Source organism: Rhinolophus ferrumequinum, chromosome X, assembly GCF_004115265.2.
Source record: "Rhinolophus ferrumequinum isolate MPI-CBG mRhiFer1 chromosome X, mRhiFer1_v1.p, whole genome shotgun sequence".
NCBI lineage: Eukaryota > Metazoa > Chordata > Mammalia > Chiroptera > Rhinolophidae > Rhinolophus > Rhinolophus ferrumequinum.
The window spans coordinates 119,422,773-119,442,075 of record NC_046284.1 but is presented as its reverse complement, the minus strand read 5'-3'; the positions used below and the strand labels follow the sequence as shown (position 1 = coordinate 119,442,075).

At 48.2% G+C, this 19,303-nt stretch overlaps 1 protein-coding gene across 2 annotated transcripts in view; it reads left to right on the top strand.

The window, feature by feature from the left end:
* Window positions 1-19,303, top strand: part of WWC3 (WWC family member 3) — a 103,341-nt gene that overhangs the window by 73,015 nt on the left and 11,023 nt on the right. For both annotated transcript variants that reach the window (XM_033110362.1, XM_033110372.1), the window contains 10 exons: window positions 3,711-3,953; window positions 4,419-4,508; window positions 5,379-5,944; window positions 10,664-10,784; window positions 11,566-11,640; window positions 12,362-12,448; window positions 13,482-13,674; window positions 14,883-15,098; window positions 15,505-15,656; window positions 16,790-16,955. In XM_033110362.1, the coding sequence (XP_032966253.1) occupies window positions 3,711-3,953; window positions 4,419-4,508; window positions 5,379-5,944; window positions 10,664-10,784; window positions 11,566-11,640; window positions 12,362-12,448; window positions 13,482-13,674; window positions 14,883-15,098; window positions 15,505-15,656; window positions 16,790-16,955 (1,909 nt within the window). The remainder of the gene's footprint in view (window positions 1-3,710; window positions 3,954-4,418; window positions 4,509-5,378; window positions 5,945-10,663; window positions 10,785-11,565; window positions 11,641-12,361; window positions 12,449-13,481; window positions 13,675-14,882; window positions 15,099-15,504; window positions 15,657-16,789; window positions 16,956-19,303) is intronic.

Below are 19,303 nucleotides of genomic sequence, written 5' to 3'. Positions count from 1 at the left end.
AGTAGACTGCAGAAGTTAGGTATAAATTCAAATAATTGGGGATTACTCTGGATATTTAAAACATGCTGTGACTCAAAATCGAATCATATTAAAAGTGCATTTTTTCCTTAGAAAAATGCAAATCATATTTAAGATTTCCATGTGAATTGTGAGGGTCCAAGTGGCTTCTGCAGCATAAATGCAGGTTTCCATTCATGGTTTAATGGTGCCTGGGTTGTAACAGAAAAGGTGTTTGGGCAAAAATAGTAAGGGAAAGATGATTTCTATTTTATTCTGTCTACATTAGACTTGTTTAGGGAATAGAATTTGGAAATCACGTAATAAATATGAAACCTGAGTGCTTGACTGAGGATTTGCTTGCATTTCTTCGCTATCATGAGCACCGGGACATATATTTTAAAGCTTTTAAAGGCATTTGTGAGGGATTATATATAGGCCATAAAATGTATTACCTATCAAAAACAAGAATCAACAAAGAATAAAATACAGTTGACTTGTAGGAAAAAAAAAAAACCCTCGCCAATTTTAAGTTGTTCTCGGTCGTCTTTAAAAATGAACTTGGAAAAGTTTCTTCTTTGTAAACTTTAATTTCACTGAAATGATGTTTCAGAAAAAAACCCTTCCTGGAAAATGTTTTTCTTTTATTACCCAGAATTGGAATGATGGCACCCACAGGGGTGGGATTCCAACCCTGGGATCAGCTGTTTGGCATGGATGTAGAAGAAGGGGTATTGTAACCGTGTGTCTGTGTTCAGCGTTAGGCGGAAAGTCTGTTTCCTCCAGTAAACCTAACACACTAAGGGTACTCCTTGCAGATGGCTTGTTTCCAAGCTAGCAGCACCGTAGACAAGGCATGTTGTTTTAAAGGCGAAGCTGTCTTGTCTACCCCTTGGTGAATGTACAAGAAATCATTTTGAAGGAATCCTTCTAGAGCTTTTGGCTTCCAGTGCAGACAGACAGACACATGAGTCTTTCTCGACTTGGCTGAGAGCAGGCCCCAAATGTCTACATCTGGAGTGTGGATACAGGGAAAGAAACTGCACTTTGCGATATATAACAATATTCCTCCAGATTCATAAATAGCTTTGAAATGATCACGCAGTCATTTTCATCATTGTGAAATTTGATTATTTTTTAAAAAGCACTATTCTTCAGCCCAGAAATGCTTGCCTGGTGTTCAGCACGGCCCAAACCAGTTTTCCAGATGGGCTGCATGAAGTCAACTTCATCCAGATTTTGTTTCTGCTAGAGGTTGTCCCTCGCCATATGTCCCTGCATATTTTTCTTGCAAGCTGTAGAAAGTTAGAGTACAGTGTTTAAGTTTGGCCATGCTACTATTTCATTTATGCCTGCAGTGGGCAGACCTTTTGAAATTTGCCTTTTGCCTCTCCTTCTTTATATAATTCCTTTTTTCCCCCTGGCATTCTTTTTTCTGATAGTGGATGTTACTTGAGATTTTCCAGGAAAGAGTAGGAGTCCCTGGGATTGGATCTTCTGCGTCCCTCAGCAACTTGAATCCTTGGGCAATGACAGCTGACCTGGAGCTGGCCAATTCACATGGAATCTTGATCTCACTGGTAGACCTCAGAAAACTCAAAAGGAGTGCTTTTCAAAATAGGTCTGCTTGTAGTGTATGTAGGAGGAGAATACCTATTACGAGGTCTTCCTGCTAAATTGGACTGTGCTCAGATAGGCTTTCCTGGGGGTCAGATAAGGTGGAAAAAAATTATGAGGACACAATGGATTTGCTTATTGTTGTTCATCTCTTTTATATTTATTTCTTACCTTTGAGTTGTCTTGATCTACCGTGGAATGTTCCAGAAATTTCATGGGGTCTAATGTATGATTTGGCACTAACTTATTTATGGGTCTGCTTGGAGTGTGTTTTCCTTGGGCTTTGGTTATATGAGTGCCATAAATTTTAATTACACTAATTAGACATAGGTGGACGCTTCAGCCCAGTTGGATTCCTAGGCCTATTCAGCTGCCTCTGTCATTAGTTTGTTCAGTGACATGATTTGGCACCATTTTCCAACACATTTTCAGGAAATTAGTTTTAAGTTAGAAAAGAACTTGCCTAATAAAGCTACTGACGTTCAACTATTTTCTTTCCCTTCTTGGGGAATTGGACTTGAGTAAAATGTGTACATTTCAACTATAACTTGTCGACTCTGGGTTTTCTGATTAGTTTGGTACTTGGAGAAGGAGTCCTGCCCAGTCCTCCAGCCAGGCTGACTGGTCCCGGGAGGAGCCCGACTTGGTGCAGGGCTGGCCGACAGGCTCTAACTCGTGGACCAGCGCCAGCTGATTGGCAGTATCTGCAGGGAGCACAGCGTTGACTAGTGCCATGTACCCTGGGCACGGGACCGGCTAGTCTCAGGAGCATTCCCGCCGTTCCCGTTTTAGTGAGGATCACCACACTCGTGCCTAATGCCAGCCCCTGAGCACTCCACAGCCAAGTAGCACCCTGCAGACCAGGCCAGGCTGCCCAAAGCAGAGGGCGTCAAACTTAGGCAAACATCAGAAGCACCTGGAGGGCTTGTCAGACCCGCATTGCCCAGCCCTATCCCCATTGTGTCCCAGTCAGCAGGTCTGGGTGGCCCCGCTCCGTGATGCCTGCTGGTCAGGGACCCCCACCTTAGCGGCTATAGGGCTGTGTGCACCTGCTGCTTACCTGTCCGCACAGCTCTCTGTGACCTCACAGAAGCCTTTGGATTTGCTTTCGGGCATGTGTGCCACCCTCTGTCCCCTGCAGTGCTGGGTTCCGGGCGAGTCTGGCATTCTTTGTCTCTGCCCGGAAACATAATACTCATCTTTAGCCGCACTGAAAAACATTCTACTCCCGCTTCGAAAGGATGCTCTAAAAGTATACGCAACGTCTCTTTCACTTCATCGGCCTTCACCAGCACCTCAGGACACAAAAAGTGGTGCAGTGTGTTTGCCAAGCCAATGTGGAAATTTAGGCACATGGAAAATGACAATAGAGTCTCTATTTTTGCACCTTGAGGGTGGCGGTGCTGGCATTTAGCGAGGCTGACTGGTTTGCACCCACCCAGATTACCTCACGCCACATCCTCTCTCACCGGGGCTGACGCTCCCTCTTTCATGCATTTGCTGGCGTGTTTGTTGATTATCTGTGCATCCCACTTTTGTTGACTGTCTGCTCTCTGCACGGCCTTTTGAATTTCACACAGTCAAGGTCTCCGGTGCGTTTCCATTCAGAAGCAGTCATGGGTGCCTCTCTCCCTGGTTACTTTCCCGAGGCAGTGTTAGCGGTTAGGCACGGCAGAGAAGGCAAGAAGCCAGAAGCACCTCTCGTGTGTTCCGCGCTGTTTAGCTAGTGATGACGGGGGAATGGGCACAACTGAGCTGGCTGCATCCCGCTCCGGGACAGTACAATGTAGGAAACCAGGACCCTGAAAGCACAGGGGCGTGTGGAGAACTGCCCCTTTTGTCAGTTCTTTGAAACAAGCATGATGAGGTTACTGTCACCCTGATCTTATAGACCAGGGGAGATTATGCAAAGGACTTCGCATCATCTTTTTACCCATCATTTCTAAATCCTTCATTTTTGTCATTTAAACTTCACTTGGTGCAATCGTTTCAGTATTTACTTAGCAGAGTGAGTTTCTAGAATCAGTGTGATGGTGCTGAGAACACGAGAAGACGATCTGGAAATTCATGGATTTTTCTGGGTTCATCTCTTGCAGAGTCTCCAATATCCAGCAGCAGCTGGCCCAGCTTGATAGTGAGTCCTGGCCGGGCATGGCCGAGGCCGACAAGGACCGGCTGCAGCTCATCAAGGAGAAGGAAGCCCTGCTTCAAGAGCTGCAGCTCATCATCCAGCAGAGAAGACCGGCAGAAGATGTGGCCCGGCTGGAGGAAGAGAGACGGCGCTTGGAGGAGGAGATCCAGCGAGCCCGGGCCACATCTGTGCAGGGTGCCACGGAAAGGTGGGCTGGCTCCCAAGGTTCCCGCTTCTAGTGAAGAACCAACTCGAAAAGCTACATTGCACATGGCCTGAGGAGGGTTTTGCTTAGGGGAGCTACTGCCTGGCCTGTTTCCTCACTAAGCAGAGAGAAGGTGAAAGGAGCGTGTGCCTTCCCTTCTGTGCATTCATATGTCCATCCAACTGCCCACCCATCTGTCCGTCCAACGGTCCACCCTTCTGTTCACCCACCCATTCCCCCCGACCCATGCATTGAGCTTCAGTGTATCAGGTACTATTCAGGCTGGTACATTTTCAAGCAAGATGAAAACAGCCTCTGTTATCTTGGCATTTATGACCTACGTGTGTTTTCTAGAATTTAGTCGTTCAAACCTAAATCCGTTTGGGGGAATTTAGAGTTGAATTTCTTGTTAGGAGAATACACTCGCTATCTTTGAAATCCACCAATGGACTATTTTCTTACCTACAGGATTCTACTTCAGGAAAAAAGAAATTGTCTACTTATGCAGCTGGAAGAAGCCACCCGTTTAACTTCCTATCTCCAGTCCCAGTTAAAAAGGTGCGTAACTTGAAACGATAAAACTATATCTAATTGTCATATTATAATGACATGTAAAAATTCTTTTTAAAAGAACACTTCCGAATTCAAAATCAATCCATCCAAAGACAAGCATTTTAAAATTCATTTTTTGTGAGCTAATCAATTGACTGAATTGAAAAGTGTTCTGGAATTGTGTATATATATATTTTAAGAGGAGCTGCTAATATATAATAAAGGAATAGGAGGAGAACCAAATTTGGCTGCAAAATAAAAAGTCTGAAGTCAAATTTATCCAAGGCTTTTGTAATTCACAGCATCAGAAGTATGTATATCCATCTACATATGTGCACACGGACATTTTTATTTTGGGTTTTTTTTCCTTAAAGGATATGGATGTTTTAAAATAAGATTTGGATGCTCAATAATAGCTCCTGTTTTCAAGGACTTACTGTATGGTGAAGCATAATGGTAAGGGTTTTCTATGTGTGATTTTCTCAGTTATCCCTCCTAAGAGTGCCAGGAGGTAGGAACTATTCTTGTCACAGCCCCAGCGAGAAAGTGGGAGGCTCAGAAAGGGCAAATAGCTTGACCATGTGGACTCAGCTCGGCCGCATTTGAGCTAGACCTTGAATTCAGTCATGACTCCTTGATGTTAACCACTGCTCTCTCCCGACATTCAAAAGAAACAAAGGAAGTCTTATTGGCAGTGGACAGTGCCTTACAATGCTCGCAGGTGTTTAAAGACGTGCTCCGGTTAATGGAAAATGAGGCAGGATTCTGTTCCCTCGTGGAACAGACTAGCAGCTCAGCTTTGCAGTCAGCAGCGGGCGCCATGCCCATCTTTAGGCTGCTTGCTTTTCCCTAAGGGTGCGGGCACTCTCGTTTCAGCCTGTCTGCCAGCACCCTGACGGTGTCCTCGGGGAGCAGCCGCGGGTCCCTGGCCTCCAGCCGGGGCTCGCTCGCCTCCAGCCGGGGTTCCTTGAGTTCCGTCAGCTTCACCGACATCTACGGCCTGCCCCAGTACGACAAACCCGACGCCGAGTGCAGCCAGCTTCTGCGCTTTGATCTGATTCCCTTTGACTCCCTGGCACGAGATGCCCCCTTCTCAGACCCTGCGGGCCCCGCGGGCTTCCACAAGCAGAGGCGCTCCCTGGATACGCCCCAGTCCCTCGCGTCCCTGTCCTCCCGCTCCTCCCTGTCCTCCCTGTCTCCCCCGAGCTCACCGTTGGACACACCCTTCCTCCCGGCCTCTCGCGACTCGCCCTTGGCCCCATTGGGGGACAGTTTGGAGGTGCCAGGTCTGGGTGCCCTAGACAGACTGCGGGCTCAGGCCTCTGCCCTGGGGGATGAAGACTTGCCGGGCACGGCGTCCTTTCAGCCGCACACATTCCCCGCTGACAGGGAAGGACCTCGCGAGCGAGGACCCCAAGTGGCTGCCGCTCCCACGGGCACAAGTAAGTACTGACAAATCCTGTGAGTTTTCCTGGTCTGGTGCCATTCCACTGAATCCAGCTGGCTCTTCAGTTACATCGCCAGCTTTGAATTTCGGGCTGTTGCTAGGAAGAGGAAGAGCTCTGGCCTGCTTGTCATGTGGGTGCTTCCGGTCTGTGTCTTAGAAAGGTCATTGAAATTGGCAAAGGAGTCTTTCCCAGGTATTTGGCTTGTTTTCCGGATGTGCTTAATTGTTGAAAAGGAGGGGAGGAACTGCAGAGCCTTCCACATTCAGAGGCTAACAGACAGGTGCTAGGGTCTCAGGAAACTCTCCAGGGCGTGTCCAGGCGGAATATTCTGTGTGCGCCGCCTCAGACTAGCACGGGGACCAGTGTCTGCTGTAGCCCAGCGGAAATCTCTACTTCCTTTGTCCCCATGACTTATCTCTTCATCCTTTGTCCTTGTAGTTTACAAGGACATAATTCTATCAAAAGTGTAAGTGAAAATAATTGGCAGAATTTCAAAAGACATGCCAGTAAGCACCAGTCATTTCTACCGGATCCATTTCTCTGGTCTTCAAATCAAGAAACATGTAACCACGGGGAACTTCTTCTACCCGGCCGGTGCTAATTCAGCCTGTAGCCCACGTGGAAAACCAAACTGCTGTTCTGGAGAATATGCCAGCTGATGGCTTGTGCACAAAGCAGGGCCTGGCTTCAGCCCTGCTCCTCTTGACCCCAGGTGCTTTTTTGAGGCATCCTCCAGCAACTTGAACTTTCTCAGGCTTGAAAGAGGATCGAGAACAAATCCTCTCATTCCTGAAGTTCAGCCCATTTAATTGTATTTGCACAGCAAAACTGCTTGAGACATTCCATTAGGAGAGCACTAGGTAATTTGTATAGCATAGTGGATCTCAACCAGGGACGTTTTGTCCCCTGGGAGACACTTGGTAATGTCGGGAGACATTTTTGGTGGTCACACTGAGGGGGTTGGCGGGGAGGTGCTACTGGCATCTAGTGGGTGGTGACCGCAGTTGCTGCTGAACGCCCTGCACTGCACAGGACAGCCCCACCACAGAATGATCCAGCCAAAAGGTCAGTGGTGCTGAGGGTGAGAAATCCTGGGCATGTACTGTTGAGTAATTTAGCAGCAAAGGGTAAAAAGAAAACGTAAATACAAAAGCAGTGTGGTGGACTGGAGACGGCTTTGGACTAGCAGCTTAGAGACCCGGATTCTGTTCCCTGCTCTGTTGATTTGCTAGCTGAGTGACCTTGAAAGCATCCCTGGATGGGGCTGGAGTCTTAGCTTCCCTGCCCTTGAACGAGGTGATCTTTATGGGCCCTTCCATTCACCACCATTCTGTTACCCATGAATTTTTTTCTATATAACCATGCCGGTTATTACAGATACAAAATAATAGTTTCTGTGAACACTTACATGTTTAACCAGAGATCCATCATGTTAGAGGCAGCCCTGGGGCTTTTTGGTATCTCTGTCATGTTGGTGTCTTACCTTCTGTGTTTGCAAACACACCTTTCATATCCCCAGATAACGTGTTTCTACAATTCACATATACAGGTGACCTTCATTCACTTTGTTCTTCTTTATAATCACAAGTTCAGGGCTCCATGTTTACTCCCTTCATAAACAAGGAAATACAAAATAAGGACCGAATTGCACATCTGTTGTTGCTTAAGCTTACTTTCTCAGTGCCCCCGCCCCCATGCCAACTTCTCTTTAAAGGTTGAGATACAAGACTCAGTCTCATTATGCAGAAAATCCACACAAGGCTCAAGGGCCCTTTTAGGCCAAGGGAAAGACAGGGTGGGAACAAGAGTTGACATAATTTCTGATCCTTAATTCTTCATTTTTCCTTGCCACTTTGTGGCGGACATTGTAATGCTTCAGACTTCTTGGACTGAGAGGTAATTTGCATGTGCTGCTGTCAGATACTGCCACCTGGTGTTGTGTTCGTGTATAACATTGTCAGTTGACCTGGGTCCTTAACAAAAGAGAAATAATTGACTCAGTGAATGGGTCCTGGTGGGTGCTGGCAGAGGGCTGGGCTGGGTAACCAGCTTCAAGCATGAGCACAGGGTGACTCCTTGCTTCCCTTGATGCTTGTGGGAATGCCTGAGCCCAGAGTCACTGTAGCTGGTGAGGATCTTAGCACTCATTATGTTCCCCAGCCCTTCATTTGTGATGCCCAAGGTCACATAGTTTCCTCTGACTTTCCATTCCAGTCCGGCTAGGAACAGTACAGGCTAAGTTTGACCTCAGGCAAGTTTTCCTTAGATAACATTTTAGTAAGATAAAATTCAAAGTTGTCCAAACCTATAAGGCAAGCCCTAGGAATAATTTCTTCCGTTGTGTTTGAAATCGGTCTTGAGGGGACAGAAGGTAGTACAGGGGAGTTGGGCAATGGACTCTAATCTTTAACATTTTTCACATTTTTACTGTAGTTTTATCTTCTCTGGATTTTAAAAGTCAAATGTGTCATCACTTTGAAATCCTTTCCAATTTTTATTTCCCAATGGTATTTGCTAATCTAAATCTATGAAAATCTTGACAATCTATGAAAATATTGTTTTTATTATAGTCATACTCTGTTTAAAATTGTTGGCTTAAATTCTGCAGTGTTTTTCACTTTGTGCTTTCTTTTTTTATCTTTTCTCATGCGGCACGACAGAAACACTCACTGTAAGTGACCTTGGACTACTCCTTCACCTTGTTGGTCAGGCTGTGGTACATGTTTGTGGAATGAACCAGTGTATTTAGGATGGTTGGGGTATGGCCAAGGAGGGCATATCTCACAGCTGTACTTGAATGTGGTTCAACAATTACCGTGATTATTATGTCAGTATTAATATTCATCATGCCTACTACAGTTGTGTAAGCACTTTGCTAAAAGCTTGAAGTGTTTATTCTTCTATACATTTATTCCCCAGACTCTTAATGGCTTTTATTATTTTAATATGGCCACTGGCACCTTGGCCTACAGTGTGATTTTCATTGTACTTTCCTCCTTTTTGCCAAGTAGTATTTTTGTCCTCAGGTGTCAGTATCTGTCTGTCTGTCTGTCTGTCTGTGTGTCTGTGTTTAATGATGAAAAGGTCAGAGATTTTAAAAATGAATGTGTGGAAGGTGGTTTGTTCCTGACTTTGGCGTTGCCCTCCACGGTCGTCTCGTTGCCTTGAAGCCTGAAAGCCAGTGGCTGGAGTGTGGAGCGTGGGGTCTGCTGTGCGTTTTTGCTCACCCAGGGCAACTGCTGACGGTACTGCCGTTCATTAGCTCTGCTTCCAGTGGTTCCGTGCATGCGGTGACTGAGCCTGGGCTCACGGAGGATGAATTCCTTCATTTCCTTTCTCTCTCCATCGGCCTTCCTTGCAGTGAGAGAGAAACTTTGTCAGAGTCGCAGCATCAGGTTACCTGGAAGTACTGAGGAGTGTGCATGGTGCTATTTCCTTAAAGGAACGGAAGGCCATGTCTAGGAGCCCTGCGAGTGTCAGTGCTGGGGAGGGAAGTGGCGCTTTCATTTGCTGAGGATCCATGCAGCACACTGAGGGGTTCCGTGATGAGAAGTCTGAGTGTGTGCCTCCGGCCACCCCAGAATGGCAGCGGCTTCTGACCCTCAGCGGAGGAGAAGACAGTAGCCTCCAGGCCTGGCCCTGCAGGCCCGAGGCCACAGTCCTATTTTGTGTTGTTTCATGTGTTTGGACATAATTGGTGTGTGAATCATAATTTGCTAGAAAAGAGAGATGGTCAGCGGTGGACTTGCCATGTCCCTGAACTTGGGGATGCACAGATGTATAGATTTTCAATTTCTAGAGCTTAGATGGCCGAAGAAAAGCACAAAAAAGACGGACGACCTGGGTTGTTCACAGGAGGCATCCCGACGTGAGATGTTTTAGTCCCGTACTCTAACCCCGTACCCTTTCTAGAAAGTGTCGAGGCTCCCGTGTGCATACTTACACGTACATAGGAAGATGATGTACCTGTTTTCATTGGTTTTATTAAAGGGAACTCGTTTCTTTGAGGGAAGGAGTAGAAAGAGTTGATGACGTGATAAAAGGAAAGCTGTCAATGGTTATCTTTGGCTTCTTCATGAAAACAAAAAGGAGACAGAAATCAGCTGCCAGGTAATGGTAGCTTTCTAACCCCTGGAAAGCAATTCTGGAAGCACATCTGGGCTGCTGAGGAGGACAGTGCAATTAGATAGACGGATGGCTCAAGGAGGTGTTTTCAAGGGCAGAGTCTAGGCTCAACGGTGTCCTCTGACTTACGTAAAAGTCACTGCATTTTGTTAGGGTTTATGTGGATAATTTAAAAAAAATTCTGTCTTCTGATTATAAAACACTAGTATATGTTTCTTGTATAAAATATGGACAGTACCAAACAGCATAACGAAGGAAATGAAAAAGACCCCTACCTCCCCACTTGGAGAGCACAGCTGCTGTCTGCATTTGGGGTAACATTTCTTTCCCACCCTTTTGAGTATGGCAGTCTCTCAAAGTGCGATGCAAAGGGGCTCCCCACCGTCATCTTATGCTCTGTGATTTCATTTAGGAGGTGAAAAGACATTTATGACAGTTTAAGGAACTTTGAAAGAAGTAGCCAGGAGTCTATTTGCTCAACTTTTCAATATGAAACAGAGTTGAGTGCAATGTGTTTAAACACCCGCATCAAGGTCCCTGGCTTCCGGTGCTGTCTCCCGCTGACCCCGGTGTGTCTCTTATTTGTAGCAGTGACTCTTCGAGAAGACAGCGCCAAGAGGTTGGAGAGGAGAGCGCGCCGCGTCTCGAAGTGCCTGTCGGATTATTCGCTAGCGAGCGATAGCGGGGTATTTGAACCTCCCGCCAAAAGGTTAGAAGCGGATCTTATGATGTTCTTCTCCCCAAGCAGCCTTCCCCCAGTGTTATGGGGAAGCGCAGAAGGTACCCACACCGACATGTCTAGGTGCTGAAACGTGCTGTGTACCCAGGGGTAGGATCTTTTCCTGGCTTCTCTCCACTTGGGCGGCTGGGCCTCAGCAACCTGCAAGGAAAATTCCTCTGGCTTGTGTGTGGCGTTCGAATGCTGGCCCTCGTTCCAGGCTCTAGAACGACTTCTGTCTCTGGCCCTGGTTGGTTTAAGGCTTAAGCCCTCCAGTAGAGCTGGAAAAGGAGACTCCTTGTAGGAGAGAGACCTGCTTTTCTAGAAAGGACGTTCGTTAGAAAGGCATTTCCTCCGTTTCCCCCTCCCTCGCTCCCTTAGCTAGAGGACTTGCTTTGCAATGACAAAGCACCTTTTGGGATGGGGCTGTTGTTTTTATTTGGGGTCTTTGATGTCACTGTTTCATCTCACTTATTACAAACTGTTTCAAAGTTCATTTTTGAACTTGGCCCTGAATATCATACTGGGTTTCGAAAGGTATACAAAGTTATTTTCTAAGAGCAGGACAGCTTATAGGCAGGTACCCAGTGAGCTATGGCATGGACCCAGGGACCTTCTGTGACCATTCATTCACTTCACGAACTTATTTACTTATGTTGCAATTTAGTAAAGCTCTTCTCAGTCTGAAACCGCCTACCATGAGAGAGCTTGGCAAAGCCTGCGGTCATCAGTTGACCGTGGAGTAACCCAGTGACTTTCTGGTTGTGCTCAGGACTGAAGACGCTGACGAGTCTGCCCACGGAGACGCGTGTGCTGTGGAAGGGCCCCAGATCCACGTTGGATTTTGGTGAGTACAGAAGACTCCTTGGGGCCCAGCCAGTGACTCAGAGCTCCATGTGCAGGCCGGGAGGGATGGAGGGGCCCGTATAATCTGGGGTCTGCTCCCTGGCCTGGATGCCCGGAGCCCACTACAGCCATCTCAGGTGAGGGGACAGAGGTGGCAGCAAGAAGAGATGGGATAGAGCAGCTGCATCCCTGTCCTGCAACACTGAGAGTCACTGCTGGCAACTGTCACCTCATGGAGGGGGGTGCACGGCCATCATGCAGGGGCACCAAAAGTGAGGTGGGCCTCTTGGGGAAGGCGTCACACGTTTCTGCGTGGAGTTGGTTCTGCTCTCCAGAGTGAGTAGCCAGCTGGTTTGCAACACGCAGCTTCCTGGTTTCTAGTTAGTTTCAGTGAAGCCGGTAACTCACAGTGGTCAGACTAACGAGGCGGGATGTGTGCGTCCCAATGGTTTTCTTTTGCTCGCTCTTGTCATTCCGGTCGACTGTTTCTCAGTGTTGGCACTAGTGACATTTGGGACCGGATTGTTCTTTGTTCTGGGGGCTGTGCTGTGCACTGTAGGATGTGGGGCAGCCTCTCTGGTGTCCACCCACGAGATGCCGGCAGCACCCCTGCCCCCCAGTCATGACTGTAGAAAATGTCTCCAGACACGCACATGTGCCCCGCTCCGTTGACAGCCACCGCGGGGAACGTGCAGTGTGTGAAGGTGCATTTTCCTTTCCAGGCATGACAGTGCCAGCGAATGTCTCCTTGTGAATGTGCTCCAACTGAAGAACTTTGCCAGGCTGGTCGTGAAGGACGACTGCAAAATGTAAGCTCCCATGCTGGCGACTATCTCCGGCCTCCTGCACACCGCTCCGCTCTGTGGCTGGCTCCGCTTGGCAGTCTGGGTTGGGGAAATGACTGTTTTGGAACCTGAATGTACAGTAAAACCAGGGAATATCTGTCTGAAATAGAAAGGACTGTAAGTTTTTTTAAAAAGTCTGGTTTATTATTTGACGCAGACAATTAATGGAACCGGGCTCGTTATGTGCTACGATGATGCTGAGAAAGTGCCACGTACCCATCATTGGCCGCATTTGGGCTTGAAAAGTCCATCCTGGTCACGGGGCTGGGTGGTGATGAAGTGGCATCCGCTCTGATCCGAAGAGATGCCTGGGATCAGGGGTCCTTGTCTGAAGCAAGAAGGAAATCTAAGTTGTCACCAGTGGGGAGGCACTACCTCTGGGAGTGCCACAGTTCGAGGTGGCTGCCTGAAAGAGGGCCCTGGTTACCCAGGCGGGCGAGCACCCCTGTAATGGTGCTTTCAAGCCCGAGGGCACCCTTTCTTCCATGAGTCTTCATAAGCTAGTCTTCGAAAGGCCTTGGAAGCAGCCTGGGTTGAAGTGGCTCAGGGCTTCCCCTGGGAGTTTGCTCGCCCCCTGATGGACTTGGCACATTTACCAGAGCTTGAGCCTCTCCTGTGGCCCACCTCTTTGCGGGGCAGTGGGCAGGACAGCCAGCCTGAGAGGTGAGGCAGGACTTGAAGAGAGAGCCAAGGGGCCTTGGGGAGAGCAGAACAACCGTCTTCCCCAAGAGATGGGACAGCGGGACCTCTGTTTGACCCCCTTCAAGTCCTAACTGCTGCCTTTGAAGTCGGTCTCTTTGCCAGGGGCATGTAACTTCCTGGGGCTTATTCGTCATTGAGAAAAGGACTTTCTCCAGAAGACTTTACAGTTCGGCCCATGGGCATCCAAAGAGGGGAACATACGCGCATATTTGTACGCGTGTTCGTGTGTGTGTCGTCGTGGCAATCTGTCACTAGCCTCACTGTGTCTGCTGCTTCCTCCCCTCTCTGCCTCCAGACACATCCGAGTCTATTTGCCACCGCTGGACTCCGGCACACCAGACACTTACTGCTCCAAGGCTGTGGAATTCCAGGCCCCGCTGGTATTTAATGACGTTTTCAGAATCCCTGTGCACTCAAGCATGCTGACGTTGAAGTCCCTCCAATTATATGTGTGTTCAGTGAACCCGCAGCTGCAGGAGGAACTGCTGGTATGACGGGTGCACACACGACAGCCCTCCCTTCTCCCTCCCTCCCCACACACACTTCCTTTCTTCTCCCCTTCCCTGCCTCTGTCCTTCCTCTCTTTGTGTTTCCGTCAGCCTTTCTTTGTCTCTCTCCCTCCCTCCTCTGCCTTTCTTTCTTTGTCCTTCTTTATCCCTCCTTCTTTTGTCGTTCTCTTTCTTTCTTAGTCTTTCTGTCTTCTTTTGTTTGTCTTTCTGCTTTTCACTCTGCTTTCTTTGTCTCTGTCTCCCTCCCTCCTTCTCTCTCTCTCTCTCTCTCTCTCTCTCTCTCTCTCTCCCTCTCTCTCTCTCCCTCTCCCCTCCCCCTCCTTTTTCCTGTGGTGGGTTGCTTAGAAATTGTTGTATTACGTTTAGGTCTCTGTAACCTAGAGTACAGAAAGGGATAATAAAACCAGTTATCTTGCTACATGTTTTGTCCCTTAAATATATCAAATAATACTTGCAAAACTCCTGTGCTACAGCTTCTAAATTTTCTCCATTTTTCACTGGAGGGAACTAAGTAAGGTTGACAAATCTGGCAAATAAAAATACTGGATGGTCATTAAATTTGAATTTCAAATAAACTATGTATACTTTGTAGTATGAGTATGTCCCGTGCAATATTTGGGACATACTTATACTTTTTAAAAGCCCATTGTTTATTTGAAATTCAGATTTACCAGGATGCCCTATATTTTATCTGGCAACCCTGGAAGCAGGTGAGTCAGCAGTTTGTCTGTAGAACCGCAGCCATCCACTGGCTGGCCAGCACTTGGAAGCCAGGCTGGTTTCTTTCCAGGGTTGGAATTTTGCCCCCTTTCCCGCCCCCTCAGCAGCAGATCTGAGATTGCAGAGTTCAGCTAGGCCAGTCTGATTTCACAAATTCCTGGGAGCATCAGCAGCTCATCAAGTGGCAGACCCTGAGCCCGACTTGCCAATCCAGGTTGTCCGTTCTCTGCCCCTGTTCCCCTTCTAGCACTTTCTGATTGGGCTGAACAAGCAGCAGAAGAGCTGCCCCCATCAGGATCCTCTGTGACCATGTTCATTTTACTGCAGTCCTTCGAATAGCAGTGAAACATTTTATGTCCTTTCTGGTGAAGATTGAAGGGTGACCTTGATGTTTTACACTCCTGTTACTTGTTAAGGTAACCTCACTCAGTGCCTGTTCTTTTTTTTTTTTTTTTTTTTTTTAACAGGGCATAGCTCAAATTAACTTGGCCGACTGTGATGGTCCAAGTGAAATGCAGCTGCGCTGGTACTCGGTCCAGGTGTTCACCAGCCCGGAGCCACCCAGGGCGAGGGAGAGGGAGCGGGCCGGGGAAAGCGGCACCCGGGACCCCGCGCACACTGCTGCCGCTGCCGCTGCTGCCGCTGCCACCACCACCATTGCCACCACCACTGCCTGGAAGACGGTGCGTATGGCTGGCCTGTGGGGCAGCTCACTCCTGCTTTCCTGGTTTTTACTGGACGAGGTCATGTCTAGGAAGCATCTGTGTAGGCTTAGTCTTAGAACATGGTGGTGAAGAAGCAGTTTCAAGGGAACTAGTTACCATGGAACGTGCGTGGCCATTCATGGTAGTGTTTTTAATGCACACGTGTTTGTGATCGTGAATGGCACCCTGGTTGTTTTTAAATTTGAGCCCTCAGAGATACATGGAAAGGCCGAGTTCTTGTCTCGCTGTTGACAGTGGGCTGCATTTCTTCCCACTGAAGAGCCGCTGAGGACTGCCACCAGCCTAGAGGAAGGAAGTGCCCGGCTTTGCCTCCCAAAGCTGTCAGTCGGAGCTGGTTTTCAGAAATGTCCCTCTCCTCTCACAGGACTCTGTGACGGTGCTGCTGGCTAGAACCACAGCCCAGCTGCAGGCAGTCGAGAGAGAGCTGGCCGAGGAGCGGGTAAAGCTAGAGTACACGGAGGAGGAGATCCTGGAGATGGAGCGGAAGGAAGAGCAGGCCGAGGCTGTGTCTGAGCGGTAAGACTCTGGGAACGGCCAGGAGATGGCACACGTCTTCTTGGGGGCGAGGCAGCCACTTAGTCAGCCCTGGCTCTCTGTCAGGAGCTGCATCCTTGGCTGCAAGTTGCTTTCCTCGCTCACACCTCTTAGAATGTGCTGGGCGACTCTTCAGAGTAGTCAGGATCCTCCCGGGGAATTGAACGCTGATCTGGACGAGGGCACCATTCTGACCTCTGTCCCCTGCTGTCCGAGCAGGCTTTCACCTTCTTCTGTTCCGGAATTTCTCTTAAAGAGTGGGATTCCTGAATGACTCCCCTCTGCCCGGATCGAATACAATAAGGTCCCTTTAAGTTTTTTTTTTTTAACAGCTTTATCGACATATAATCTACCTGCTATATAATTCACCCATTTAAAGTAGACAATTCAGGGGTTTTTAGTACAGTCACAGAGTTGTGCCACCATCACCACAATCAGTTTTCATCATGCCAAAAAGAAATCCCATCTCCATTAGCAGTCACCCCCATTCCTCCTGCCGTCAGCCCCTGGCAACCACTAATCTCATCGCTGTCTCTACGGATTCGCCTAGTCTGGGCATTTCATCTAAATGGGACCATGCGATGTGCCTTTCCGTTTGACCTAAAGCAGCCTGTTGGGAAACCCTTAACTGGTTACAGCCCCGCGTGTCCGAGAGAAATAATTCAGATGGCCAGCACCTTGAGTGAGCTGGTTTCTGTCTCACCCTTTCCGGAGGCATGTTCATATTGCTTTCCGTTTTTCCGTAAAGACCATCGTATTTCCAGAGCTCCCTGCTTCTTCCTGTAGCCCTCCCTAAATTCATTTGGGAAAGGAATTTCTTTTAGGGTGCACAAGTACATGGCTGAGGGGGAGGGGTTCAGGGAGTCGGTTCAGGATTCTGGCATCTTCAGCGGGTACAACTGGGTGATGAAGACAGAGACTCTTACTGAAAGGCCTTGTAGCATTGCCTTCCCTAGAAGACATAAGTGCATTTGTATTGTATGAGAAAAGCAACTGTCTTTAAATGAATCATTGGAAGCAAATAGCGGGCATCTCTGCTACTGAGCTCTGAATGCAGCAGTGAACTCGTCCGTTTGGGTGAGCATTTTGTGGGCCTTTGCAATGTCCACCTTTAGGAGTTGGCAGGCCGACTCGGTGGACAGTGGCTGTAGCAGCTGTGCCCAGACCAGCCCCCCGCATCCAGAGCCCTGTTGTGTTGGTGTTGACTCCATCCACGGACACCCGTTTGCTGGCCAGGCAGATCCTTACAGCCCTGAGAAACGGCGGCCCCCACCTGCGAAGGTAAGTAGAAAAGGTCCAGGGATTTTCGGGAGCCCCCTGACGCTTTGCCGCACACCAGGCAGAGAGCATGTGGGGCACACATCCTTCAGGTGAAACATGAGGAAATGAGCGGAGGAGAGGGAGTGAAGGAAACTGCCGCTGACAGGCTCATACGCAGGAGGAGAACGACGTGGCATACCCACAGACACCCCGGTGACAGTGGCTGTGGGAAGGTGTGGTAGGAAACACACGGTGCCGTGGGATTAGGGGGCGACAGGGAAGGCGGTATCTTCCTGAGAACCGGAGAAAGCAGTGACTGGGTTAAGATCTAGAAATGACTTCAGATGGGCACAGCAGGGACCATAGAAATGGTTGCCAATTTTAAATTAAAAAGAAAGAACGACTACAACTAAAAGGGTCGATTTTTATTCCTTTCATATGCCATCTGGTGAGGATCCAGTCCCATCTTCAGGTTAGACGCTTGCAGTTCCTTTCCTCCCTTTGTGACTTCTAGAACAGCGAGGTGTCCTTTTGCCCCTTCTATTCACCTGACCTTGTTATGTCCGTCAGCATATCTCCAGGGAGGTGAGCTTTCAGGTCTGCAGTGACAAACGTCTAAAGAAACCAGTGCAGTTGGAAGACAGTGTGTCAGTGCTCTATTGGAACTTTGTTCCCAAACTGTTCAGCTCATCAGAATGTTTTATCACCATGGCCCCTGACCTCACCCTGAACATAAGTGCTGAGAGAAGTGGAATCCGGCCCCTGGCAGCTTCCCAGGCTGCCTACCACGCATGCAGCACCTCAGGAGGAGATGTCCGGGGCAAGGCTGCCAGTCATTGCTGCTGCTCGACTTTCTAAGACCCTTGAAAGCACTGGCCCAGAACACGAGGAGTGGTTGTGGGAGGCTTCGTTTAGTGTGTCTCACTCTCCCAAGTCTTCATTTTGAAACCCTTCAAATCTACAGAAAAGATGCTAGAATAACACAGCGAATACCCATGCAGCCCTCACCTAGACTCCTTGACGGCTGGTTCTTCACCACGTTTGCATTCTCTCTTTCTGTGTGTATGTGCTAGGCGTTGCAGAGGCAACAGCGAAGAAAACAAATGGGAAGTCCTGCCCTTAGGGGACAGGCAGGCAACAGACAGGTAAACCAGTAAAATACAGCAGTGTTTGAGACTGTCAAAGGTGCCACTGGAGCATGAGATGGTAGGGAAGCGGGCTTTGCATCTTGAGAAAGACTTACCATTTTAGAAAGGATTTGCATTTAGAAATATAAAGTTGCATTTATATTTTAGAAAGATTAGGATTGTAAAATGGTGCTGCCGCACCATTATGGTGCTTCCTCAAAAAATTAAAAATAGAACTGCCATATGATCCAGTTATTCCACTATTGGGTATTTATCCAAAAGAATCGAAAGCAGGTCTCCAAGAGATATTTGCACATTTATGTTCACAGTAGCTAAGAGGTAGAAGTAATTCAAATGTTCATCAATGAATGGAATGGACAAAGAAAATGTGGTGTATGTGTACAATACAACAGTAGCCTTCGAAAGGCAGGAAATCATGTCACATGCTACAAATGGATGAATCTTGAAGACATTGTGCTAAGTGAAATAAGCCAGCCGCAAAAAGGCGAGTACAGTATGGTTCCCCCTATATGAGGTGCTGGAGTAGTTAAACTCACTGAGACAAGAAGCAGAATGGTGGGTGCCATGGGCTGGGGACGGGGAGGAGGGTTAGCGTTCAGTGGGGACAGTGTCAGTTTGGGAAGATGAGAAAGTTCTAGGGATCTGTTTCAGCACAATGTGAATATTTTTAACACTACTGAACTGGACACTGAAAAATGGTGAAGATGATACATTTTATGTGTCTTACAATAAACAAGGAAGCCTCATCAAGAAGGTGGTTTTTGAGCAGAGGTCTTAAGGAAGAAGGCCCGGGAGCCTTGCACAGGGCAGGGGAAATGCATTCAGGGCGAGGGACCTGCAAGAGCAGGCCTGGGGAAGTCGGGGGCGATTGACGTGCCATCGGAGCTGAGCACAGAGAGAGTGAAGCGGCCCACTCAGGACTCGTGCTTTTTCTCTGACACAGTTGGGAGACTGGTGGATGATTTTGAGTCCAGGGGTGACAGGATCTGACTTAAGGATTTTTTGTTGATGTTTCCTTAAAATAATTTTTGGGCATGAAGTTCACATAAGGTGAAATGAGCCATTGCAAAGTGAACAGTTCAGTGGCATTGCGTATACATTCAGTGTTGTGCAACCACCCCGTCTGGTTCCAACACACTGCTATCACCCCAAAGTAAAACCCTGTGCCCATCAGCAGCCACTCCATTCCCCAACCCCCAGCCCTTGGCAACCGCCAACCTA